General features: G+C 50.3%; 8 protein-coding genes across 8 annotated transcripts; 4 read left to right on the top strand and 4 right to left on the bottom strand.

Moving 5' to 3' along the window:
* Window positions 1-132: 132 nt before the first annotated feature.
* On the bottom strand, window positions 133-4,989 carry BKA67DRAFT_629600 (non-ribosomal peptide synthetase module; the record flags this gene model as incomplete). The annotated part of the gene is made up of 2 exons (XM_046105580.1): window positions 383-4,989; window positions 133-297 (listed from the first exon to the last, which is right to left on the bottom strand). Exons 1-2 carry the CDS (start codon window positions 4,868-4,870, stop codon window positions 133-135), a joined length of 4,653 nt encoding a protein of 1,550 aa, XP_045954697.1. The 5' UTR covers window positions 4,871-4,989.
* A 1,261-nt stretch (window positions 4,990-6,250) lies between these two features.
* Window positions 6,251-7,798, top strand: BKA67DRAFT_594878 (L-asparaginase precursor; the record flags this gene model as incomplete). Its single annotated transcript, XM_046105099.1, has 3 exons — window positions 6,251-6,379; window positions 6,435-7,698; window positions 7,737-7,798. The coding sequence occupies 3 exons, from the start codon at window positions 6,251-6,253 to the stop codon at window positions 7,796-7,798; spliced, it is 1,455 nt and encodes a 484-aa protein (XP_045954698.1).
* Window positions 7,799-8,086: 288 nt separating this feature from the next.
* BKA67DRAFT_523686 (mitochondrial import inner membrane translocase subunit tim-17) lies at window positions 8,087-8,903 on the bottom strand (the record flags this gene model as incomplete). Its single annotated transcript, XM_046098495.1, has 4 exons — window positions 8,087-8,131; window positions 8,242-8,469; window positions 8,637-8,762; window positions 8,835-8,903. 4 exons carry the CDS (start codon window positions 8,901-8,903, stop codon window positions 8,087-8,089), a joined length of 468 nt encoding a protein of 155 aa, XP_045954699.1.
* Window positions 8,904-11,116: 2,213 nt separating this feature from the next.
* On the top strand, window positions 11,117-13,890 carry BKA67DRAFT_523358 (uncharacterized protein; the record flags this gene model as incomplete). The annotated part of the gene is made up of 3 exons (XM_046098457.1): window positions 11,117-12,082; window positions 12,139-13,586; window positions 13,647-13,890. The coding sequence occupies 3 exons, from the start codon at window positions 11,117-11,119 to the stop codon at window positions 13,888-13,890; spliced, it is 2,658 nt and encodes an 885-aa protein (XP_045954700.1).
* Window positions 13,891-14,878: 988 nt separating this feature from the next.
* BKA67DRAFT_523432 (uncharacterized protein) lies at window positions 14,879-16,317 on the top strand (the record flags this gene model as incomplete). The annotated part of the gene is made up of 2 exons (XM_046098468.1): window positions 14,879-15,808; window positions 16,210-16,317. 2 exons carry the CDS (start codon window positions 14,879-14,881, stop codon window positions 16,315-16,317), a joined length of 1,038 nt encoding a protein of 345 aa, XP_045954701.1.
* Window positions 16,318-16,408: 91 nt separating this feature from the next.
* Window positions 16,409-17,566, bottom strand: BKA67DRAFT_579801 (uncharacterized protein). The gene has a single exon (XM_046103792.1). The coding sequence runs from the start codon at window positions 17,182-17,184 to the stop codon at window positions 16,609-16,611; it is 576 nt and encodes a 191-aa protein (XP_045954702.1). The 5' UTR covers window positions 17,185-17,566; the 3' UTR covers window positions 16,409-16,608.
* A 3,730-nt stretch (window positions 17,567-21,296) lies between these two features.
* Window positions 21,297-23,247, top strand: BKA67DRAFT_695102 (multicopper oxidase; the record flags this gene model as incomplete). The annotated part of the gene is made up of 5 exons (XM_046109294.1): window positions 21,297-21,679; window positions 21,704-22,452; window positions 22,505-22,617; window positions 22,671-22,865; window positions 22,928-23,247. The coding sequence occupies 5 exons, from the start codon at window positions 21,297-21,299 to the stop codon at window positions 23,084-23,086; spliced, it is 1,599 nt and encodes a 532-aa protein (XP_045954703.1). The 3' UTR covers window positions 23,087-23,247.
* A 342-nt stretch (window positions 23,248-23,589) lies between these two features.
* On the bottom strand, window positions 23,590-24,321 carry BKA67DRAFT_649809 (uncharacterized protein; the record flags this gene model as incomplete). Its single annotated transcript, XM_046106026.1, has 2 exons — window positions 23,590-24,039; window positions 24,097-24,321. The coding sequence occupies 2 exons, from the start codon at window positions 24,319-24,321 to the stop codon at window positions 23,716-23,718; spliced, it is 549 nt and encodes a 182-aa protein (XP_045954704.1). The 3' UTR covers window positions 23,590-23,715.
* Between the last annotated feature and the right edge of the window lie 878 nt (window positions 24,322-25,199).

Consider the following 25,199-nt stretch of genomic DNA (forward strand, 5'->3'; position numbering starts at 1 on the left):
CAGCTTTTCGTTGAAATATATAGTCAGGCAAGGGGGACCGGAGTAGACAGTGTTTTGGTACTTGTAACCGGTCGTCAACTTATGCTTCTGAGTCAGAAATATAGTGTAGGTACCTAGTAGCCAGGCCAAACCTCAGAGCTTCGACATCGACCGCGAGATAGCCATCCGAATCCTGCTCCAAAATATATCCAGCACAGCCCTCATCTGTGTTTCATCAAACAAGCGACCATCGAATTCCAAAGACGGCCACATGGTGTCGTTATCAACCAGGTGAAGTATCCGAACCAGGACCTCAAACTGTTTTTAAAACAAAAGTCAGGTACATGATTTATGAGTATAGGCAGAAAAAGAAAGGGGTACAAAAGAAGGACGTGCAGCTTACATGCCATGGGTCATTGGCCCCAACCAAATCATCCTCAATCTTCAAGGTCTCGCTCTCTACGGCAGACGGCCGACGCTGGAAGTTCACCCCAGTGTTGAAGGGGTTTGCGACTCGCAGGTCGTGTTCAAGTACTTCACGCACATTACAGGCAGTGTGCTGTCCATCCTGCAGTCGCTGCTCTTGTATTTGCTGTGCCAAGCGTGCGAGTGCCAAGGGATCTGGGTCCGTCAAGACGTCATGTAAATGGTAGGCAAGGATGTTGATCAGAGGGCCCACGATCTCGAGGATGCCCGGGGTGTCTTGGTCACGCCCAGAGACAACATATTCGAAGCTGACGTCTGGCGATCGAGTGCACACGCTCAAGGTCTGTGCCCATGCGGCTTCGAAGATGCTCGCAGCGGTAACGCCATGCTGAGCGCTGAAAGCAAATAGCGAGCGTCCATCTACAGCCGGTAGGCGTAAGGTGGTGTTGCCGGAGCTGGTACCTGGCATGGATTGCTTGTGTCCTTTTGTGGGCAGGTAAAGAAGACTTGGCCTCTGGCCACGCAATACCGAGGCCCAATGTTTTCGTGCCGCATGAATCCGATCCGGGTGGAGAGTGTCGATGAAAGATTTGTACGAGGCTTGCTCCACAGGCAGCGTCGCCTCGTCGGTATCATAAGCTGCCAAGAGATCTTGTTTGATGAGCTTCAACGACCATCCATCGATCAACCTATGGTCCAGCTCAATACGTATGATAACTTTGCTGTCGTGCCCTAAAAAGTGGACACGGTAGGGCAAGAAACATTCGTCAACCGCAGGTAGTATCTTGTCGAAGTTTTCGGCTGGTGAAGATGACCTGGCCATGTCAGGTTCTGCATTTCTCAACACCACTTGCAACGGGGCAGCCTTTTGCGAGGGGTCCTGCATAAAAGTCGTCCGAAAAATTGGACGCTTTTGTACGACCCGCTTCCATGCTCGCATAGCGCTATCCAGTGAAACCTGTGATGTCGTCTTCGAAGAAATTTCCATCACCCAAGAGAAGATGAAGACGGCCGGATCAATGGCCCGCTGTTTCGTGACCTCAAGTTGTATCGGAGCCAAAGGATAAACTTCCTCGAGTTCGACGGATGGCCTGCCTGCTAGTCGTGGTTGAAGAGCTTTTTCATAAGCAATAGGTAGTTTTATACGCTGGGCATCAGTGGTTTGCTGCAACGGTAACGGCTTCACTGGTAATTCTTGTTCCACGACACTCGCCAGATCTCCCAGTGATCTGGTATTGAGGACCTTGCTGACTGTTAAGGACAAACCTCTTTTCTTGGCTGCTGATACCACCTGTATCGCGGCGAAAGAGTCCCCGCCAATGGACAGGAAAGATGTGTGCATTTGTATTTGTTCATGGGGCACACCAAGCACGTCGCTCCAGATCTGCCTGAGTATGTCCGCGATAGTCCCGGGGAGTATTTCGGGCATCTCATCAGCATCGAAAGCTTGCGATAACTTTCTGAAGGTGTGCTGGCTCATTGTTGATATCCACACCGTCAAGGTCCTTCGATCAACCTTGCCAGAAATTAGGAATGGCAATTTGTCGAGGACTATCCAATATGAGGGAAGCATGTACGTGGGCAGAGTTAGCCGAAGGTGTGACTTCAGCGCTTCCAGCTGGCGGTCGTCATCCTTCGTGTCTTCTGAAACAGTTACGTCAAACGGTTTGAAATTGCCAATGTCTTGTTTCTTGAAGCTTACCACAGCTACAATATGACGGGCACAAGGTCCTTCTTTGGGAAGAGCCGCAAAAGCCGCCGTTGCCATGCTGTGATCCATAGTACGGTTCTCGATCTCGCCAAGTTCGATGCGAAAACCGCGAAACTTTACCTGCGTATCTTTGCGCCCGATGATCTGGAACGAGCCATCTGAGCTATAACGCCCAAGGTCGCCGGACTTGTAAATGACCTGGTATGGGCTGTCATGATTGAAGCTTCTCATCCAGTCTGGGGCTGGGACGAAAGAGGCATCGGTCGCGGACTTGTTATTGAAGTAGCCACTGGCGAGAAGAGCGCCAGAGATCACAATCTCACCAACACAGCCGATTGGAGTGAGCTTATGGTGATCTTTGGAATCTACAATCCACATGGTACCTCCAACAGCTTTGCCAATATTTGAGGGGTCCGCATCCGCTGTGACATCAACATTGGCTGAACACCATATGGCTGTTTCTGACGGTCCGTAAGAAGCAGTAAGTTGAACATAAGGAGCCCATTTAATGATGGTGCCTTTCGTGATAGGTTCACCGCCGAGGACAATAGTCTTAAGTGTAGGGACCTGTTCCGGGTTTAAAAGATTGACAACCGTGGGAACCACGAGCAAAGTATTCGCGTTCAAGGTAGCAATCGCCCGAGGCAAATCATTCAGCCTTTCATGCTCTGATGGAACACATACACATCCTCCGAAGGAAAGTGTCGTGAAGAACTCGCCAATCGACATATCAAATGTGTGGGCACCGAACTGCAATGTTCTCCAATGAGAACCCGCCTTAAATGCCGGGCCATGGTGGACAATTGAGGTACATATTGCGGAGTGGGAAATGAGCATTCCTTTGGGCTTGCCCGTGCTGCCAGAAGTGAAAAGTAAATACGCATTATTGAATGGGCGAGCTCTCTCCAGGGGCGCCATGGGTAGCGATGAGACACTCGACGGCGGAAGGTTATCAACGACCATGATGCGATCGCACAGTCCTTCGAGCACCTGAGAGCTGGCGGCCGATACAAGTGCCGCTTTGACTGGCACTGTTTCGAGTATCTCGACTATCCGTCCCCGCGGATGAGCAGGATCGATGGGCAAGTAGACACCCCCAGCCTTCAGGACGGCTAGAATCGCCACCACCGTATAAATATTCTTCTCAAAGCATACTGCGACAAATGTCTCCGGGTATACTCCGAGCTCGATGAGCTGCATCGCAATAGTGGAAGACATGATGTCCACCTCGGCATATGTCAGAGATTTATCCACAGAGCAAACCGCTTCGGCGAGTGGCTGCTTACGCGCTTGTCTCATGAACAGGTGGTGGAGACACATTTGCTCCGCTGGCGGTGTGATGGCGTTCCATAGACGAATCTGATCGATGTCATGCTTGTTCAACGGCGAGATTGATCCCACCAAGGCGTCACTGTTCACATTTCCCAGACCAGTAAGTACTGCTTGAAACTGATCCATCAGGTTCTGTGCATGTCTTGGAGAGATAACTCTCTCGTCGTATTCCATTTGAGCAGTTCCAGTCGTGTGTGTGAGCAGTGTTACGGTAACCACCAACGGGTAAGGGTGTCGCTCCTTCTTTCCCAGGTGACCATGATACTCAACTCCCAGTTCCCGGAGGGGAATGGCTGAAAACTCGCCAAAGTCTGCTGGGTTGATGACAAACAATGATTGAAATTCTGCCATTGTATATCTTTCGCTGCTGGCCAAAACTCTGCGAATCCTTGACATTCCTGTTTGTTCGAATGGCCTCGTGTCAGACGCTTGATGCTGGACCCGTGATATAAACGTAGCAACGGACTCCTTAGAATCTACGTGCAGGGCGACGGGGTGAATAGTAACGGTCGGACCAGTCATTCGGGAGATACCGGGGATCGACGCTGTACGTCGCCCGTTCGCAACTACTCCGAACACCACGTCTTCAGTACCCGTATGGTGTGAAAGCAGAATGCCCCAGGCAGCCCGAAGCAGAAGAGCTGCCGTCGGACCACCACGCACCAGCAGACGGCTTGGGAGATCGACTGGCCGCACAAGCTCCGTTGCAGGATGGGCGCGAAAGTCGGGGTCCCGAGGAATAGTGGGATATGCAGTCGCATCGACACTGGCTAGAGAAGACTTCCAGAAATCCTCTTGCCGTTTCGTGTCTGCCATGGTCACAGTAGCCTGGACGAATAACTCAAACGGCTGACGCTGCTCGACGGCCTCGCCGCTAAACCGCTTCGAAGACTCATCAACGAGCTCCATTATTGAGGCTCCATCAAACAGAGCGTGGTGCGCAGTTAAAACAAAGCAACGACAGGATCTTTCGACCACGATACTGTAACGAAAGAAGCGATCGCCGAGAGTCATAGGTAACCTCGCATCTTCTTCCAGGAATCTGGCCAAAGAATCCGTCACTTGATTCCACGATGCGGCTTCGTCGATAACGGCCTGAACATAACCAACTTGCCCTCCTAAGTGGACAATCCTCGTACGCATTACGTGGTTTGCGCGGAATGTTTCCTCCCAAGCCCGCTTAAAGCGATCTAGCGGAGTGTCGTCGGATAGAGTCAGCACTATCTGTCTCACGTATGCGTTCTCATCACCGCTGCCGACTAGAGATTCTTGCAAAGGTGTGCATGGATATGCATTTTGAATGCTCTCCGAAGGGACCATGCACATCTGGGCAATGAGCTCGATCTGAGTTTGTAGGGGGAGCCCATCACGAATTAAACTAAATGGCTTCGGTGGCTCGTCCGGGCTCGATGCTGTTTCCATTTCTTCAGTTATTCCAGTTCTTGCCGTGCCGTATTGTAACCAGAAGAATACCGGTATGACTTGTCACTGGGTAACAACGGCCCGAGACTAAAAAAATTGTATAAAAAGCAGCCGGGATCCAGCACTATTTATAGGCAAATACAGGGCTTCTGCGGGTGACAATCTGACATGTTCTTAAGTAAGCAATAACACCATTCTGTCCCTTCCATGGGGAAGTACTCAGGTACTAGAACTGCCCTAATCACCTCTCCTCAGCGGGGATTCTGCAAAGTGACAGGGAAGCGGTTGCAGGCTGAGTCATCTTTGATCCCGAGTATCCGCCCAAAAGCTGTGAAGAACTGGAAGGATTTTATCACATTGCTGTACCCTACTAGCTCAGGCGTCGCGCAATACTCCGACCTTATACGGCGTACAACTTAACTAGCTTACATGCAGCTTACGGGCGCGGTTGAGCTATGTTATATGTGGGACATGTGTGATTTTTAGGTCCCACTATTGTCAATACTCCAACCTATACGGCCAATTGGAGCATACAAAAGTTCACGGATGCTACCACTAACTTCGAGTTGGCTTCCGCTAAATCACTAAGATCGCTAATTGCTTTCTGAAAAAGCCAGAGTAGTATAATGCAGGATAAGCCGGGTAACATAGGTAGATCGGTGAATATCCAAATTTATGCGACTTTTGCGGATTCTTTATCCGTAGCTTAACGGCGTATAAAGGAAGTTTCCACATGTGATTATAGCACCATGATGGCGCCATCGAACCATGGCGCTTGACCCGATAATAACTTTTGAGTTTGAACTACATTTCCACATTTACAGATCCAAATACTACAAGGGCTAAACAACCTCACAAAGTGATGTCCGTCCAAGGGTTTGTCGTTAGCAAAATAATCCAAGATGAAAATCGATAAGTGGGAACCTCTACTCATGTTTTCAGGAGTGTAGAGGCCCCTGTTTTGAATTCCCTTTTGGACTAGATATAGTATAAGACATAGGACACAGATCTCTTTCTCGGGACCCCTAGAGGGGGCTATTCCCCCCGAAGTAGTCATCACACCATATGCAGCCCTTGTGAAATCTTCCGTTTCCCCACATTTGGGGTTGATAAATCTGTAATAGACCGCAATCATAAACTTGTGATATACCCTTTTCTGACCTAGACTAGTCTGGACATGAGTCCTGCGGCACAATTTGTGTGGGGTCAGCAGTCGGCGTTATCGGATAGCTTCCACGGGCAGGTCGTTATCTAGGATGGCTTGCATCGGCAACGTTCCGGTCCCAACTTGGAGCTGTGCACTCACCAAGACTGCTGGCTTCAAATTGACGGCTCATCTGGTTGGAGAAGACAGACAAAGACAGTGCCATTTGAAGCGAGATGGAATATAAACCTCTGTCACGGGGCATTCAGCCCCGCCTGATCATCCATGGTGGTGCCGGCAACATCAATCCCGACACGATGACACGAGAGAGGTATACACAGTATCGTGAGGCATTATTGACGATTGTAAGTCAGAACTCGGTTTCTATTGCAAAAGGGATGCCGACTAATTCATGCACAGGTTTCCAAGACAAACGCCTACATGAGCACCTTTTCGTCAGCTAAAGCATCTCGTTCCACCCAATCTGGACATCCCACTGCACTTGACATTGCAACTTACGCGGTCGTCTTGCTAGAGAACAATCCGCTATTCAACTCTGGTCATGGAGCGGTATTCACCCGAGACGGCATCAACGAGCTGGAGGCATCAGTCATGGTTTCGCGCGGGTTCGCTAAACGCGGTGTAGGCGTGACGGGTCTGCAGCGAGTGAAGAACCCTATCCTACTCGCACGTAAGATGCTGGTGTTCGGCGAGGGAGATCTCAGAGGCAAGACCGATCTGGGCTGGGCGGCAGAGAGCGAACAAGGCCAGGACCTGGACATTCCTTCCGCTCAAGGACATACCCTAATTCATGGGCGAAGCGCCGAGATCCTTGCGAAGAAATATGGGCTAGAACTGGTCGGCCAGAACTACTTCTACACGCAGACGCGATGGGACGAGCATGTGCGAGCTCTTGAGCGGGAAAAGAAGAGCCGCCGTACGCAATCTGATGTGTATACGACGGCAACATGGAGTCCTGACGAGTATCTTCCGCAGGGCACTTGCGGCGCGGTAGCCCTGGATTCTGAGGGAGTCGTGTGCGCTGCAACGAGTACAGGAGGCATGACAAACAAGTTGACAGGGCGCATTGGAGACACGCCATCGATTGGTGCTGGATTCTGGGCTGAGGAATGGGACGAAGCCGGTGATCCAACTGCCACAAAGCAGTCTAGCCAAGGCGGCCAAATCGCTTCATGGAGAGATTATCTGGCCAAACAGAGCACTTTTGTGGAGCTGAGCGCCAACCTCAGAGGCTTACTCGCGCAGTGTCTACCGAGTCCTTTCACTTATCAACCTCTGATTCAGGATCGCAAGGTCGTGACTACGAGATCTGCGGCGCTATCGGGTACAGGAAATGGCGACTCGTTTCTTCGTGTTGCGGCGGTAAGAACTGTCACTGGGATCGCTCGATGGACTGGTGTATCGGCTACGGAAGCGTTGAGACGCGTTGCAGGTCGGGGGGGCGAGCTACAGAAGAGCGCAGGCGACCGCTGGGGGAGGACGGGAGAGGGTGAAGGCGGCATGATCGGGATCGAGGGCGTCATCGTAAAAGACGCTGTGACCGGAGAGATTGTGGAAATAAGGGGCGAGATATTGCAGGACTTCAATTGTGGTGGTATGTTTAGGTCTTGGATCGACGATGATGGACTGCCCAGGTTCAGGATCTTCGACGGAATCAAGGATGGTGATTTTGTTGACAAGCGATGCCTGTGATCAGGCGAGACCGTATTATCAGGGCTAGACATGTCAGCGTAGACGGGGAACTGTACCAAGGGCGTGTCTGAAAGGCCATGATGAATGTCATTATGCTTCTTATTTGTGATCTCGTGGTGGCTGTGCTGCTTTCCTGTCCGCTTCGCTGGCTAGTCCCCGAAAACTCCAGTTGTACAATGGGATGTAAGCCAGCCTCCCTGAACCCGTCTATTTTACAAGTGAGAAATGCCTCCCGTGAGGTTGTGTCATGTGGCTATACCACCCTGAATGCCGATGCGAATACATGATCAAATATAGCGGAGTGGTGGAGTGGTGAGAGTGCTATTGTCGAATTGTTGTTATCGTTGCTGTCGTGCAACCTATGCCATGGCCGGCATTTCTCCACTCGGGGGAGGTTGGGGTACCTGTCAGGTAGATATGGTTAGCTGTGCTGTCCCAGCAGAATAGCGGCGACAATCGACAGAGAAAATGCATCGCAGTCTCCAAGCGAGAAAGCGTGTCAAGAACAACTCACCTCCAGCTTTGTGCTTCCTGCCAACATTCTCTGGAAACCAATACCGACACCTTCGATGACGGCTAGCAGCACTGCACAACCAATGGCACCGTTTCTTGCAGCCTTGTATCCGCCTCGTATAGCGAGAGACCCACCGGTAAAGAAACCTGCAATAATGGCGTTCCATGGGTCCTCCTTCCTCCTTACACCCTTAACAGCGCAATCAAATGTCGAGAAGAGTCCGCCCCACTAGTACTTCGAATCAGTGATCGGTCCCTGATGATGGATCGAGTGGTCTTAAGGGGAGGGGGGGGGTATCAATAGAGAGCCACCAAAGGACTTGATGCCTTCAAACGGCAAGTGTCCTCGATAGAACACGCTGACAAGGGCAGAGAGGAATTTCGGGATTTGCTTACCACTCCGAAGTTACCGCCCAGTACTGGTGCTCGTGCCTTGATGGCTGTGATGGCGCCTATCCTTCTCTCGCCGTAAGGACTGTTGCGAAATCCCTTGATGCCATGCCATATCGTACCACCGATGGCCTAGAAGATACCATGTCAGCTTCGAGTGGCTCAGGTGGAACATCCGTCCGGAGAAGCAGGCCAGAAACATACGCCCATGGAGAAAGCACCACCGAAATCGTTCAGGATAACGTAAGGGCACGGGTCTCGCGTGTGATCCATCTTGGAGGTGTGGTTAGGGGTGACTGATGGAGAATGCGACAATGGATGGCGGCGCGCGAGTTCGGATGCGAATGTGGTCTGTAGTCGTCGAAGGGCAAGATGAAAAACAAAGAAGGGAAGAGATGTGTCGAACCTGATACTACAATTACAATGTGGCGTGGGTATAAGCAGGAATCCACAGAGTCAGGTTGGTCTTTTGGCCGCAACACAAAGTGCTACTGTGACGATAGCTGACAGACCGGAGCTCAAAAAATTGTTGCGCACGGACCATATGCGCGTCAGTCATCGGGGAGAGCGGCGCTAGTTCTTCCGGTGTATACAGTGTACGGAGTGCAGCCCAGCACTTACAGCACGGTACGGAGCACTTCGCACAGATGCCCGTGGGACTACAGTAGGTTAGCGGGTTTTCACCGATGCGAGATATCTGCGATTTTGACTAACCATGCTATCCTCTGTACGAACACCACCATGGAGACTTCAGTGTTCTTGCCTGTTGCCAAGACGCTACGACCAACCAATCTCGTCAAGCCTCTAATCTCAAAGGCCATGTGCGGTATTGTGTCGAGCTCTCACTATGGAAATGGATGCAGAAATTTGTTTTTGTTTTTTTGGCTTTATTAGACGCATCTAGCTGAGCGATACCGCTCTTGAGACATACTTTCCACCGAACCCGCTTGCTGCTGTTTGTGCATCGTCGCACCGAGCGTCCTATCCGTACACCATTATTTAGGTTTCTTTGAGGCTTAAATGTTTCTACCCGCGGTAGATGTAACTAATAAACTCTTCTGCCACTCGAGCCATTCTATAGGCGGCTGCTCACTTGAAGTGTTACAGATTTATGCCTTAAAAGGCCAGAGAGTCTGCAGATCTATGTATCAAATTGGTCCGGGTCTAGCAGCAAGGCAAACGGTGAAATTCCAAAATGGTTCAAGAGCTCATATCCACCGTCTTATCTGTCAGTCTGACTTTGATGTCGCAATCGCCTGGCATCCCGAAATATCCGTACATGTAGCAACTTACTTTACTTTACGGAGTACTGATAAGGAAAGCAGATCAAATGCTACAGTGCACTCGTTTAAGGCGGAGCAGTAACCCGTCAGAGCCAGTCTTACCGTCCCGTAGAAGCGGTGAAACTCGACTGCTACTGAAATCAGAAGTTGGCATATTATAAGACCCGGTCACGGACCGCAAGAGTGACTTTGCACCCCCATGATGCAACTATCTAAGATCTCGCGTCATTGGTGAGATTATTACTTCTTACACACGTCGCTTCTGGAGAGGGTGTTGACTGATTGCTCCAGCAATACTTAAGATTCGGCTAGGCAATCGCATGGAGATGCTCTAGGAATCCCCGCGTCTATACACACCGCCGCACCAATACCAGATACAAGTCTGTGCCTCAACTTACATGGCCGATTATGGCTGTCACGGCGGAAACAAGATACAAGTCCAGCTGTGGAGGATGCAAGAGAATCAAGGAGGATGAAGATAGGAAGGTGAATGAAGCGACAAGAACGCAACACGCTCAGGAGCTGGAGCAGAAACGGGAGCACCACAAGCAGCACCAGGAAGAGGAGCAGGAGCAGGGACACGAGCGAGAGCCGGTCCAAGGCAAGTAAACGAAAGATTTTTCTGTCAATATGATTTCTATCTATTCTCCTTTCTCCCTGACCAGACCACAGATGGCTGGCTGGCTTCCCTGCTGCCCCTAACCACACTGGAGATTGTGAACTCAAAGTGCAGAGCGTTGGGCCCAGCCATTATCCGCAATGGATGATAATCAGGGGAAAGTCGCCCTATGGAATTGTCCTTGCTGCACTAGCTTCAATGGCCCCAAAACCCCGGACCCGCCGGTGACACCCCTGAAAAAGGACCTCGGAGTTTTGGTACTTGTGCTATCTCCTATCTGCTGGGCCTCTTGGAAGTCCCAGAAAGTTTGAACCCAGGCTGCCAGGGGCCCTGGCAAATTGCACGTCACATCAATTCAACTGCGCATTTGGCAATCGATAAACAATCAGCCCAAGCGAAAGCGGGAAGCCAAAGCCAAAGCCAAAGCCGTGACTCTTACAACCAGAACACATTGCACACACCCAGGCATGATATACTTAATTCATTCTGTACACGTTCGAGTTCGGGTTCCATCGTATCGCATGAGCTCCGGTCGCTGATACTTTAGTATGCCTTCAGCTACCAACCACTGCACACCGACTCCAATGGTGGGCGCTCCTCCGCACACGACACCGGCGTTGAACCACGTCCTGAAGCACGACAGCTCTGTGCTAGCATTAGTCGTCGGGAACGATAGCGTCTACGCCGGTACTCAGGATGGCCAGATCGTCGTATGGTCGCTGGGCACCTTCGAGCAGAGACACCGGATACAAGCCCACAAGCGTAGCGTCATGTGCTTGTTCCTTTCCGATGATGGATCACTTCTCTTCTCCAGCGCGAGCGACCCCATCGTCAACGTTTGGTGCCCACGGTCAATGACGAGGCTCTACGAGATATACAGCACCTACGACTCCTTCGGCGACATCTACTCGCTCGCCTACTCTTCTCAGTACGAGACGGTCTATTACGGCGCACAAAACACCACCATCCAGTGGATTGGGCTGAAGGACGAGGGCCGGAGTGTGAGCCAGGACTCAGCAAGTCATCCCGACCGACGAAACCACCGATTCTTCGATTCCCGGGCTCTCAGCGGTGCCGAAACTCCACGACCCACAGACGAGCGATACGATCTCATTCCGCGCTCACACACCGTCCTCGAGACAGACATAAGATGCAACAAGCAGTATGCGCACTTTGGCTTTGTTTTTTGTATGTTAATGGCCAAGGGCGTCACCGGGTCAGTCGACCCGGAAGATGACGTGTTGATATCGGGAGGTGGAGACGGCACCATCAAGCTCTGGAAACTCGGAGGCAAAGAGGTTGGACTTGACGGTATCGAGAATGGCTTGGAAGAGATCATGCGCCTCGGAGAAGACGAAGGCCAATCTGTCATGTCCTTGGCCATTGACGGGTCCTTTCTATACAGCGGCAAGATCAAGGGCATCATCGAGCTGTGGGACCTCGACACCAAACAAAAGCTGAGGGTCATCAAAGCACATAGAGGCGATGTCATGGCTCTACAGATGGGATGGGGCTACCTCTGGAGCGCTGGTGCCACTGGTACTGCAAGTGTACGTTTGACCTCTACATCATCTGAACATATGGTAGATCCGCTGACATGTCGTAGAAACACAGCACTGTACACTACGGCGAATACCAGTCGAACACTTTACAGAATGTCAGCCAGAAATACCAGCTCCTTACTCAGTTCAAGGCACACGACGGCAAGATTCTGGCATCGGCTGTCACCAACCATGACGGGAAACAGTTATTCATTACCGGAGCCAACGATAACAACGTCGCTGTCTGGGTCGTGGAGAACCCGCCTGCCACCGAGCAATCTCCGCTCGAGGCTGACGAAGACATGATGATTTCGAGCCTACGAGAATTTGTCTCCTTCAAGACCGTATCCTCACGGCCTGAGTTTGCGGAGGACTGTCGCCGCGGGGCTACATTCCTTCGAGCCCTGTTCCGGAAACTGGGAGCCGATGTACAAATGCTGAGCACGGGGAGCAACAACTATCATCCCGTTGTGTTTGCCAAGTTTACTGGAAAGCTTGAACCTGTTCGGAAGCGAAAGCGCATCCTTTTCTACGGTCACTACGACGTTGTGTCTGCGGATTCGAAGAACAACAAATGGAACAGCGACCCCTTTCAACTCAAGGGCACCAACGGCTATTTGTACGGTCGAGGTGTTAGCGATAACAAAGGCCCCATCATGGCGGCCCTGTATGCCGTTACAGACCTCATGCAAGCCAAATCCTTGGACTCTGACATCATCTTTCTGATTGAGGGCGAGGAAGAGTCCGGCTCGCGCGGTTTTCGAGAAACTATCCGCCAAAACAAGGATCGTATTGGCAACATTGACTACATTCTCTTGGCCAACAGCTACTGGCTCAATGACGATACGCCTTGCTTGACATACGGTTTGCGTGGTGTTTTGCATGCCACTGTGTGTGTCGAATCCAAGAATCCAGATCTACATTCAGGTGTCGACGGCAGTCACATGTTGAACGAGCCAGTCGGCGATTTAACTACCCTCATGGCTAAACTCAAAGGCCCAAAGAATCGAGTACTCATCCCCGGCTTCTACGATGGAGTGTTGCCACTCAAACCAGAAGAGGAGGCACGGTACGATGATATTGTCTCCGTACTCGTCAAACAGAATCCTGACAACAACTCTGCAAACACTCTCAAGTCTTCCCTGATGGCCCGATGGCGCGAGCCGAACCTGACCGTCCACGGCTATAAGGTGTCGGGCCCAGAAGGCAGTCTGGTGAGCAGCCACGCAAGTTCACACATCAGTTTCCGATTGGTGCCTGGCCAGGAGGTCGAGCAAGTCATCGAGTCCCTTACAGCCTATCTGAAGGAGCAATTCACAGAGCTCGAGAGCGAAAACATACTACGTATTGATGTGGATAACACGGCAGAGCCATGGCTGGGCGAGCCCGACAATTACATCTTCCGTACTCTCGAAGAGGCGATCATGAAGGCATGGGCACCACTTTTCGCGACTGATACAACGACAACTTCAGATGACGATAACGCACACAGCAGCGAAGACCAAGGCACAGCGTCACTTGCGGTTCCATCGATTCCAGATTCAAAGCGCTCAACGTTCGGTGGATCTTTCAGTAGCGGAAGTCGAAACACCACCTTATCTGCTGGTAAATCTACAAAGCCTCGAAAGCCACTGTACATCCGTGAGGGTGGATCTATCCCTGCCATTCGTTTTCTGGAAAAGGAATTCAGCGCTCCAGCAGCTCATCTTCCCTGTGGACAAGCGAGCGACTCCGCTCATTTGGCAAACGAGCGCCTTCGTGTCATGAATTTGTTCAAGAGCAGGGAGATCTTTGGATCGGTGTTCAAAAAGTTGTGATCCGTCGGTTCGTGTTGACAGCAAAATGATTGATGCCATCGAATCTGTAACATATGTATATAGGCGTCGAACTTTTGGTGTTCCTGATGAGCGTGCGAACCGGTGTCTCGGCGTTATGGGTTTTCGCAGTAAAGGTTGGCATTGTATTCTGAAGAAAAGAAATTTAAAAAATTTAATAACATAATCGGTCATGTAGATACCGTGCACAGCTATGAATATGGGGTTTGAAATAAGCATGGAGGCTCACTATTCTGCAGAGCCACTTCAACTTCCATGACCAAATACCCATGCTCGACTTTTATGAGGCTCAACAGACCCTTGTCGTGTGGTGGTACAAGACTCGCGCCAACCTCAACATCGGGGGCACAGCGTCAAATGACCGTGACAATATCGGAGAAGCTGGACAGCCCGCCTGATCCGGCTATCGATACTTTCTTTGTGCAATAAACACTACTGACGGTCTGGTCTCCAAGAAGATGAAAGGAGGCTCTTTAGGATCCCGAACCTGTGGCACCCCCATCATTCGTGCGATTTCGTTAGCCGCTCGGAAGCAAGCGATTTAGGAAGTGGAGACAGCCCACATAGTCCCTGGCGTTTTAATCAAGATCAGACGAACCACCAAGACGCACCCTGGAAGACATCACCTTGCTCATTTCCTAGAACGATTTTCCTCATACCTTTACCCGGACTCAATGCTTCCACGACTTTGTTTGAAACGGAGCGTTTACGGCCTTGGCGGGCCGTGTTTCAATGTAAAATGCAACGCAGATTCAGGTGGGAATGAACTTCACAATAGCCCCTAAGCGAAGATGCCAGTCCTTTAAAGGCGCCTTGTGCCCAGCTTCCCCCTCATGAACAAGTGTTCTTGAGACTTTTCTCTATCAATTGTGGATTCTTTACTTGCCGGCTGGTCGGTTTTTTCATTCATTCATTCCTACGGATTACATTCTTTTATCACTCTATTCCCTGCCCGATCGAATCGCCCAACATGAAGTTTTCGCCTCTCGTTCCTGGTGTTGTGTCCCTAGCCGGTGTGGTCTCTGCCGGTACCGTACTCTGGGATGGCCGTTTCAACGACCTGACATCGTCTTCGGACCTCGACAACTGGTCATGGTCCAACCAAGTTGGTCCTTACCAGTACTACATCCACGGCACTGGCGATGTTGACGAGTACGTCAACCTGTCCAGTGATTACAAGAACCCTGCCGATTCGGCTTCCACCCAGGGCGCCAAAATCTCCTTGACCGACACTGCCTATTGGAACGGTCAGACTATGCGTCGAACTGAGCTCATTCCTCAGACCACCGCCGCCATCAACGCGGGCACCGTCTACTACCATTTCAGCATCAAGCGCTCTGACACCAATGCGCCCTCTGTGAACCGGGAGCACCAGATCATGTTCTTCGAGTCCCACTTCACCGAGATGAAGGCCGGCTGGATCTCGGGTGCTTCAGGAACCTCGGATGCCAGCTTGAGATGGTTCGCCAACAGTCAGAGCCAGTGGAACACAACCTGGGAGGCTGATGTGTGGCACAATGTTGCCTATGAGATTGACTTCACCGGTGGTACTGTCGCCTTCTGGCACTCCACCGGTAGCGATGCTTTGACTCAGGTCGTCGCCCCTGTCTCTGTTAGCGCCTCTAGCAACGGTGCTGACTTCCACGTCGGTGTTTTGGAGTTGCCTCGTGACAGCTACGCTGATGCCAACGAGGACTTCTACGTCTCTGGCGTTTACATCGAGAGCGGCGACCTCACGACCAAGATTGGCGGCGGCGCCTCTTCCGGCTCTTCTTCTTCAGTTGGCACCTCTGCCGCCACTTCTGCCGCCACATCAGCTGCTACTTCCGCTGCTACGTCTGCTGCTACCTCCGTTGCCACCTCCGTCGCCACCAGCAAGGCTTCCACCTCTTCCGTGGCTGTCACTTCCACCAAGGCCTCTTCCACCATTGTGGCTACTACCTCCGTCGCTTCCTCAACAACTTTGGCCACGTCGACTGTCGCCGCCACCTCAGTCTCGTCCTCCAAGGCTGCCACAACTCTGACCACTGCTGCTCCTTCGACCACAGCGTAAGTACTTACCCTTTTCCTAAGCTCTTTCTGGGCGGCGGGTTTTCTTTTCGAGGGCGGGAACACTAACCGGATGAATCAGTAAGGCTGGATGCAAGCGTAGACGTAGCATGAGCAACAAGCGTCGTCATGCCTAAGTGGCAGGCGTTTAGCTGTTAAGGATCTTTCCTTGTTTCTACTACATCTCATGTGTGGTTTCAACATGGAGAAACGATCACTAACCTTTGCCTGGGGACGAACAGCGCAGCCCAGACGCTCTATGGCCAGTGCGGAGGCAGTGGGTGGACAGGTGCCACAGCGTGTGCAAGTGGAAGCTCATGTTCAGTTCTGAACCCCTACTACTACCAATGTCTGTCTTGAGAGCTTGTCATTTCATCAGACCATTCACTGCCACCCTTGGTCTGCACGACTCTATTTCATGTGTCACAGTTTTAATCGGGAATACGGCACATGCGGCAATTTTCTTGTATATATTTGTAGGCCTTTTTGTCTGGAACCTCAGTGCACAATACATAAACATCCACATTGATTTTGGAAGTCTTCCATTACTTTCTTCCTTGTGTCCTGTTTTCTACAAACCGCGTTACTCGTCATTCGTTGTGGTAAGCCATTGCCCGTGTTGCCAGTAACCCATCACGACATAAGCCGTGTCTACAGGTTGGAAACAGGGTAGCTCTTGTCAGGCGAGACGACAGCGCCATTCGCGAGCTCCTTGTCCGTGTATGCAGGCCAGGTGATCTTCTTCTTCCCGTAGTCGACAACGCTCAATGTCGTGAAGCCGTTGCCGGGACCGAACTGGCCGCTCCAGCCGCTGGTCACGGTGTAGGCACCGCAGGAGGCGCCGTTGCCGGGGCTCTGACTCGCGGGCTGGCCGCCCTGGCTGGCGATAGTGAACGAGCACGCCGTCGCGGCCGCCAGGTGTGTGTCGACGCTGAAGCTCCAGGCGCAACTTTTGTCGCTCGCATCGCACACGCGCTTCAGGCCCAAGATGGTCCAGTTGGGGTCCGCGCGCTCGGTGAGCTCGGCGGCCGGGGCAGCAAGGGCTGTGGCTGAGGCTAGGGCGCCGAGGAAGATGGTGTTGAAGTGCATGTTGGCGGGTGAGACGAGATCGAATTTTTTAAGATTAAATATTATGTTATATGTATTAAAAATCTTTGTTCCAGTGTCTGCGGGTCTGATGACTGATGGTGGTGGTGATGAAATAAGCCCCCTGGATGAAGTGATCATGCCATCTTATATACTCATTCTCGCCACTACGTCTCGACCAGAATAACATCCGTCACCTGCCCACGATGACACGCAGCGTTGCATCTGAACATGCTATCGTATTGCAAGACATCCGCACATTGGCCTGTGATGGATAGATGGGCTTGTGTGCCACAAGACATCGTCGGCTACATTACTCACTGCCAAGCACGGCAAGTTAACACCAAAGCCCTAAGCTCTGCGACTCTGCCCGCTGCCGAGCTGTCAGATACTTCGTGTTGCACGCTCGTCTAGGACAACACGAAGTGCGGTTGTTGTCACGGGGCCGCCCAGCTTCTCAACGTAGAACCCCAATGCGGCTTAGTGGACTGGCTGCCCCATAGTGCCGTGCAGGAACGAGACGATGCAACGTTGGATAGAGTTCAGCTTGGGCACTTGTGTTGGAAATGGTTAGAGGAATTAGGTAAGAAGCTTACTCTGTACTTTGATCACCGTTGGCGGCTTGCCCGATTGCGTGCCGTCGAATGCTCAGTGGTTTAAGAGAATCTTTACGATTCCCGCTGCATCGCTCGTAAGACGTGTGGTCATGTCCGGTAGAGGACATGATTGCAATTGTTGGTACTCGGTACATCAACACTTCAGCGTAGCCTATGCCTGAAGTGGGCGTTTCCCATGGCGTATTGCTATTCCTGGACAAATAGCTTACGTTGAGAACTTCGAATCGCTTTTGTTACCATCGGCATCAATTGTAATCTGCGCAGCGTGATTTCAATACCAGCATTAGGTGCTTTTACTCGTTCCGACCATTTGCTGTTGTTGATACGTTGCTTATGTAGCATGAGAATCAACTTCACTGTCTTCTCTTTTACAAACTCAATCAATAAAACAATTCAGTCATATCATCGTACGATTGGCCCTCATTCGGTTGGCCCAATCCTGATGCAAGCCACTGCCACATCACGGTTCGGTTTGGTAGAGTGGACGTTAAGAAACAAACCGATCCTGCTTGCGGGTCACGCAAAGAATTCAAGTCCCCAGATTGCTCATCTTCCTAAGGAGTTTTGGCAGTGATCTTGCCGGGCTGGTTTCTTCCAGCTTGTGACATTACTGCTCTTACAACCTCCTGGCTTAGCGCACTCCTGACTCAACCAGACAGTTCGATAACATCGCTCATGTCAGAAAAGGTCAAAGCAAACGATAAAGGTGTGTGAAAAGTTGGCGGCGACGTTTTAGTCACTAAGGCAGCTAGACAGGTTTAGCTGATGACAACATACGTTGAGGTTTGAATGCGCGAAAACGAGATCCTCCGCCAGGTTACGGTCAGAAATGCACCGTCCAATGCAAGTTACATCAGTTTCCCTTAGACACTTGAGCTTCGAAATGTGGAAGGGCGGATAGCCCCGCGCAGGACCGGCTGCATGATTGATACTACAAGATCATAACAGGGTATATTCAACCGTCTTGTCATTCTTGTGTGGTTTTGCTTCCCTTCATAGTTATGGCAACCCACAGGTCTCAAGAGCGGTTTCAATCACATTCGAGTCCGTCAAGAATCATCCTAGGATATCGCAATCAATATTTAGTATTGAGATGAATCTTTCCTACTGGTCGTGATCATTACACAAGGAAGACAAGGAAGTTACTAATTCCACTACCGCTCTACAGCCTGGTGACATCGGCGGTCTATGGCACGAGATGGACCCGGAACTCCGAGGTTGCTCCACGGGGGTTTCTATACGGCAGCTCGGCCCCATGAATGAGCAGTTTGTAATATTGTAGAGTGCATTGATACTTGACAAATGGCCTACAGTGTACTCACAGACCAACCTGCCAAATTTTCATCGATATGCCTCCCCCATTCCAATTGGCCACACGGAAGGATTGTTGTGAGAGTGATTACAAACTGACGTGGCGGTCATGCCTAAACCGGCGACTTTCCTTTCCAAGACTTGCAAAGCTTTGTATCAATGCCAAAGGATTCCCTGGGAAGGCTCTGCACTTGAGCATTCAATCCGAACGCGCAATCAGGTAAGCTGTTTTCTTAACCGGCTGTGAACTATGAGGTAAATATTGAGAAATTCCACATCACATATCACGGAAGCTGATTTCTAAGTGTTTTTGGTATTCGCTGTTACTCAAGTGGAGCGATACATCTCTATGACCAACACCAATCGAAGACCTTGGTATTTAAAGAATGTTGACTATTGACTGCTGTCCCCGTGTCTCGATCTTAGGCCCCGTATTCTTAATCTCAAGTGAACGCTTAGCCTTGGGTCTACGTTATTAAGATAGACTAGACATTCGACTTGGCTGTCTTACGCGGCCCAGAAAAAAAATTGTAATCATCTTCAGCTTCTGGCGTGAAAAGCCGTGGCCACCAATTCTGGAAATAGCGCGTCGCAGCCGGGTGACCACCAGGGAGGTGGGGGAGGGGTCGAGCACAACCATCTGCGCCGTAAGCGCGACGGATAATTGATTGCAGATTCACGTTAATCGGCTCGAAACGCACCATAGATAGGATTAAAACGCCGAATATATACGCAGACAGTCACTGTAAGAAGAAAGAACCCCCCTCCTCGAGGTTCTGCATCATAGCTTGAGCCTCCAGAAAGGTTCATATTGCTTGGCAGCTGGGAAATTATTCATTGCCTCATAAGCCAACACATTGAAGGACTGTATGGAGCTTATGACCTAGCGCGGCTGGGCAAGATGGCTCGGAAAAATACAACGAGCTGTGCAGTAAAATCTAAGCCACAGATGGATTTACTTACCGAATCTCAAAAAAATGCGTGACGACGACTTCTGCCCAGTGTTCATATTAGCTGCAAGTCCCAAGGGAGTGCTAAGAAGAAGCGATTCATCATTTTAGCAGCGGCGACACGATACCTGAGACCAGCATTTAGGATAACCAACATTGTTCTTAGTCCGACTTTCGATAGCCTGTGCCTCTACTATGTATTGTCCTATAGACGGCGCTAGAAAATCTCGAGATTCATGAGTGGCCTAGACCGTCTGACATATGGCCACTGATCTACCTCAGAAGGCTGAATCTGTATGTAGAGTCTCAAAACGTCATTAGTAATAACGGAAGATAGCGTCTGCGGACAATGACCCGCAAAATACAAGGTAGCATACTGTGTAGCACCGGCAACCAGGAACCACCAGAGCCTCTTCCCCCACCTGAGGCCGCATCGGTTCCACGATCCGATGCGGGAGTAAGTATGTAAGGTTAGAGATCTCGCGGCACAACCACAACATCCCTACGACACTTGTTTAGCTCGGCTTTGATATCGACTTGTGCATTTTCATGGCAGACTTGTTACCACTGCCCGCACCGTAGACCATATGGTCCACGAATCGACGAACTTTTGATTGCGACGACGTGTACAGCCATCTGCCATCGCGGCTAGCTTATTCTATACACTCAAGACTCCAACACGTAATCTCCTGTAGACGCTATGGCTATTTGCTTTTATTGTCAGGATGTCTTTACCAGTTTGAGCAGCCCTCAGAACGTTGCGGGCTTGCTCGTCCGCTTTGCTGGCGATAGCTTTTTTGCAGGGAGTGAATGGCCTTGGCCTTCCACTGTGCATTCACATCTACCTGACATGGTTCAGCCGTAGTGGGCTGATTATCTGAGATGAACCTAGACACGAGGGACGTTACTGAACGTGGTGTAGTGTAGCGATTTCTCCATGCTCGAATTACCAGTCTGCTGGGTGGATGGTCACAGCGTGAACTGATCTGGTGTATCATTCATCTCCACCGTTGATTAGTTCAAGAATGTAGACCTCTCTTTGATGAGCTACCAAGAACGTTTAGCATGATCGAGCTGCCCATCATGGATCAGCAAGATGGCATCGCACCTTTCACTTAATGTCGACCCTCTCATAGACGTCTACCACGTCCACCACACTCGCTTAGTGCCTTCATTAGTACACGACACTCGTCTTCGTCACATTCAATACTATCTTTCGTAATTCCTAATATTTCATATTTTCTCTCATGACATTGATCATGTGGTCAACCCCACTGTTCGCCTTAAGCGCCCTTGCTCTTAGCACTTTAGTTCACAGTACTCCTGTCGAAACAGCCTCTTCCAACTCCACCAGCTCGGCAGGGGTGGTTGCAAAATGGGGAAGTGCGAGTTCGATTCTGCGGACAGCCCGAAGTGTTGGGGAGACTTCAACATCAACACAGATTACAACGAGACCATCCCGGAGACCAATGTCACCCGAGAATACTGGCTTGAGGCTACAAATCACACAGGCTCGGCCGACGGTATTGATCATCTCATCCACTCGATCAATGGAACAGTTCCCGGACCTACAATACATGCGGACTGGGGAGACTGGGTCGTTGTTCATGTGACCAACAAGCTGGCCAATAACGGCACGAGCATTCACTGGCACGGCATCCGTCAACTTCTGACTTCGCAAGAGGACGGTGTTGTTTTCATCACTCAGTGCCCAACTGCTCCTGGTGATTCTATCACATACATGTGGCGTGCGACACAGTATGGCCACACCTAGTACCACAGTCAGTATGCTCTACAAGCATGGAACGGTGTGTTTGGTGGTATCGTCATCAACGGACCCGCCACTACTCCTCACGACGAAGACAAAGGTATTCTATTTTTAAACGATTGGCACCACACAACTACCGACGCTCTTTGGCAGATAGCCGAGACCCCAGGTCTTCCTCCGCCAGCCGCCAATGCACTGATCAACAGCACCAATATCTACACGAACAAGACCTCAGGCGACATGACTGGCGCACGATTCGAGACTACCTTTACCAGCGCTGCTCATCATCGACTCCGCGTCATCAACGGAGCCATTGACAGCCACTTCAAGTTCTCGATTGACGGCCATAACATGACCGTCATTGCGAACGATTTAGTTGCTATCGAGCCATTCACCACTGCCGTCCTGAGTGTGGGTATTGGCCAGCGCTACGATATAATTGTAGAGGCTAATCAGGCTGTCGGGGACTATTGGACGAGAGCAGCTATCGATACGTTCTACAGTGCTACCAATGAGATGCAGGATAACATTCTGGGTGTTGTCCGCTACGATCCCTCGTCTACCGCTGATCCCGAGTCCACTGCTTACGCCTGGACCGACGACTGCGTCGACGAGGACATGGACAATCTGGTTCCTCATCTCCAAATCGATGCCGGTGCGTCTAGCGTAATAAAAGCCTTTGATGTCGCCCTTGACTTCAGTACTGGAGTGACGCGCTGGACTATCAACGGCACGAGTTTTCGCTCTGGGTGGGAGGAGCCGAGTGAGTCATTATTTTGCTTTACCCATGGAATTCTGTTAATGTATGGATACAGCGCTGGAGCAAGCCATGGACGATGTTGCAGTCTTTGAGGACGCTCAGCAGGTCGTACGATTTGAAGTTGTGGACGAGTGGGTCTACTTTGTCATCGAGTCTACTCTCGCTATTGTAAGTCATGGTCGATCACTTCTACACGATAAATTACTCAGGTCTTCCCTCAGACTCAACCTGTTCATCTTCATGGACACGATTTCTTTGTTTTGGCACAGGAAGCCGGAGCTACATATGACGTCGCTACAGTCAATTTGACCACTACGAACCTCACGAGACGCGATGTCGCCATGCTGCCAGCAGCCGGCTACCTCGTCATCGGTTTCCGCCTCGACAACCCTGATGTCTGGCTGATGCACTGTCACGTGAGTCTTATTCTCGATCCAGCACCTATCAAGAGCTTAAAAATATCATTAACGATTTGCAGATTGGTTGGCACGCGTCAGAAGGGTTTGCTCTGCAGATCATTGAGCGCAGTTCCGAAATCGAGGCTACCGTCGACAGGCAGAAGTTGTCGGATCAATGCAGTACATGGGACAACTATGTCTCCTCCAGCAACATTGAGCAAGAAGACCCCGGTATATAGAACGAAGCGTGCCGCTCGTATTTGGCGATATATGCGCGAGTAGATTGACCATGTAGTCGGCATGCAGGTAATATGCCACAGAGGGAAAGAATCCCGGCCTCGACTAAACCAAAACACGCATTGGGCACACATAGATACATTTACATCATAGCAAACAGCTGCTGGTCTTATTTAATGTTAATGTTAAAACTCCTCTAGCCTTAATGTCGAGGACTACTATTCGAGCGTTTTGGGCTTATTCTTGGGGTTTTAGATGCATTAGTAGTCCCATTTTCCTTATATCGTACCAAGTTGCGAAATGTACTTAGGGGATACAGACCGCAAGCAAGAAATATCACAACTCCATGCGGTCTCCTCATATTTGAACTGCTGACCCAAGAAAGCGTCTGAAGATTTCCTGAGAGTCTTGTACATCGTGTGGTAGGACCTCATCCCGCAACAGACTTTCTCTCCTAGCTCCTTTTTGAGGCTCATAATTTTTTTCGAATGTTATAGTCCTCATAGTAGCGAGAGTTCGACCGAAGGTGGTTCATTTCAATTTTGTCCCGCCTCTTTCCATCAGTTTCTTCAACCTTCAGTCGCTTTAGCGCTAGTACCGACATAAATACTACTTCTTTTGCCATGGTTCATTAACTCCAATTCAAGCAGACATGGTCAACAATGTTCTCGGGGACTGTCTCGAAGATCTGGAATTCAAGTTCAAACACTTCGCCTCGGGTTTCGGGTTTAAGTTGGGTGCAGGTGTTGAGCCCCCTCGTCACATATGCAAACGTCAATGCCGTCGACCTCTGATGGTTCAGTTGAGTCGAGGATGGTGCATTGTATCCCTCGTCTTCTGCTATATTTTGGGGTTTGTCTTCCGCAAAACGTTCGTGGATCAATTTAGCCTTCTTGTAGAGGAGTATCTCGGAGTCGTTTGAGCTGGTATTACAGGGCTTCAACCGGGGATCAAGCTAGCTATGTTCATCGTCATTTATGTGGCGCGATAACAGAGATCCAGTTGTTCCCACTCCAGGAAAGAGTTTTGTAGGGGCTCCTGCTTCATCTGTTTGGAGGTCCATTACTTCGTCCTCCTTTGAACTCCCTGAAAGTTGTTCCACATCCGGGCTTGCATCATTGTTGATTGCAGCGATTGTGGCATGTGCTTCACTAGGTCTGTGTACCCGTGATGCATTATCCGGGACAAGGTTGTTGTGCTCTTGTCCGCAATCCCCAAATGGCTTTACTCTTTCCATGAGGTTCCCGAGTTCCCACTCATTCGTTTCTAGACGTTCTAGGAGTGATGCATGATATGCTCATAATAATGGGTCTCATATGCCGTGCCTCCATGACGAATTCGGACCATGTCTTCGAGATATTCGCTCTTGCGTTGTGCGACTTTGTGTCGTCGAAGTGTAAGCTCCCGGAAAAGATGAACTCTGAATTCACGTAGCCCATTTTGCTTGCGGCCTACTATTTTGATCCTTTTCAAATAACACTTGCGATGTTATGCGATTATTAGAGTTCGTGGAATTAGTGAAGAACTGGAAACACTGCAGATACTGTGGCGCAAGCAAGGAGACTTGTCTTCTGATCAATGCACGTATCCCTTGAACATTGAGGTCTGCCTTTTGAAGAAGATACTTGAGATCAGGGGAAGACCTGCAGGAGTATGCGCAAGTTTGCCTAACCTGAAAATGCGCAATTTCTTTTTAATTCTTTTTACCGCCCACGGCCAGTTTCACACTACATTTCATACTACAAGCCGGAAGCGCGCCATCTGGCGATAGAGTCATGTTGTACATGGGACAGCCTCGAAAACATTGGGATTGAGAAGTGAGTTGAAATGAAATCTAATAACTGGTGTATGATCTCGGCTAGGCGTGGCTATTCTTGTTAGATTGATGGATGTTCGAGTTATTCCGAGTCGTGAACTTTTTGGATCGCAAGTAACTAAATCAGTAACTAACTTGTGCACATAACTCCACCCCTGATTTCGAAACCAAGCTCTTGGCAAAGCGACTTAAGCTAGACTAACCTTAAACAGTAGTGCGTTGTGGCTGAGTCTGGCTGAGTACCCATGGTATGCGACCTTGGAGAACATTTGGACTTCTTATTACGATATCATATACAA

Source organism: Truncatella angustata (assembly GCF_020726525.1).
Source record: "Truncatella angustata strain MPI-SDFR-AT-0073 chromosome Unknown BKA67scaffold_8, whole genome shotgun sequence".
NCBI classification, from domain to species: domain Eukaryota; kingdom Fungi; phylum Ascomycota; class Sordariomycetes; order Amphisphaeriales; family Sporocadaceae; genus Truncatella; species Truncatella angustata.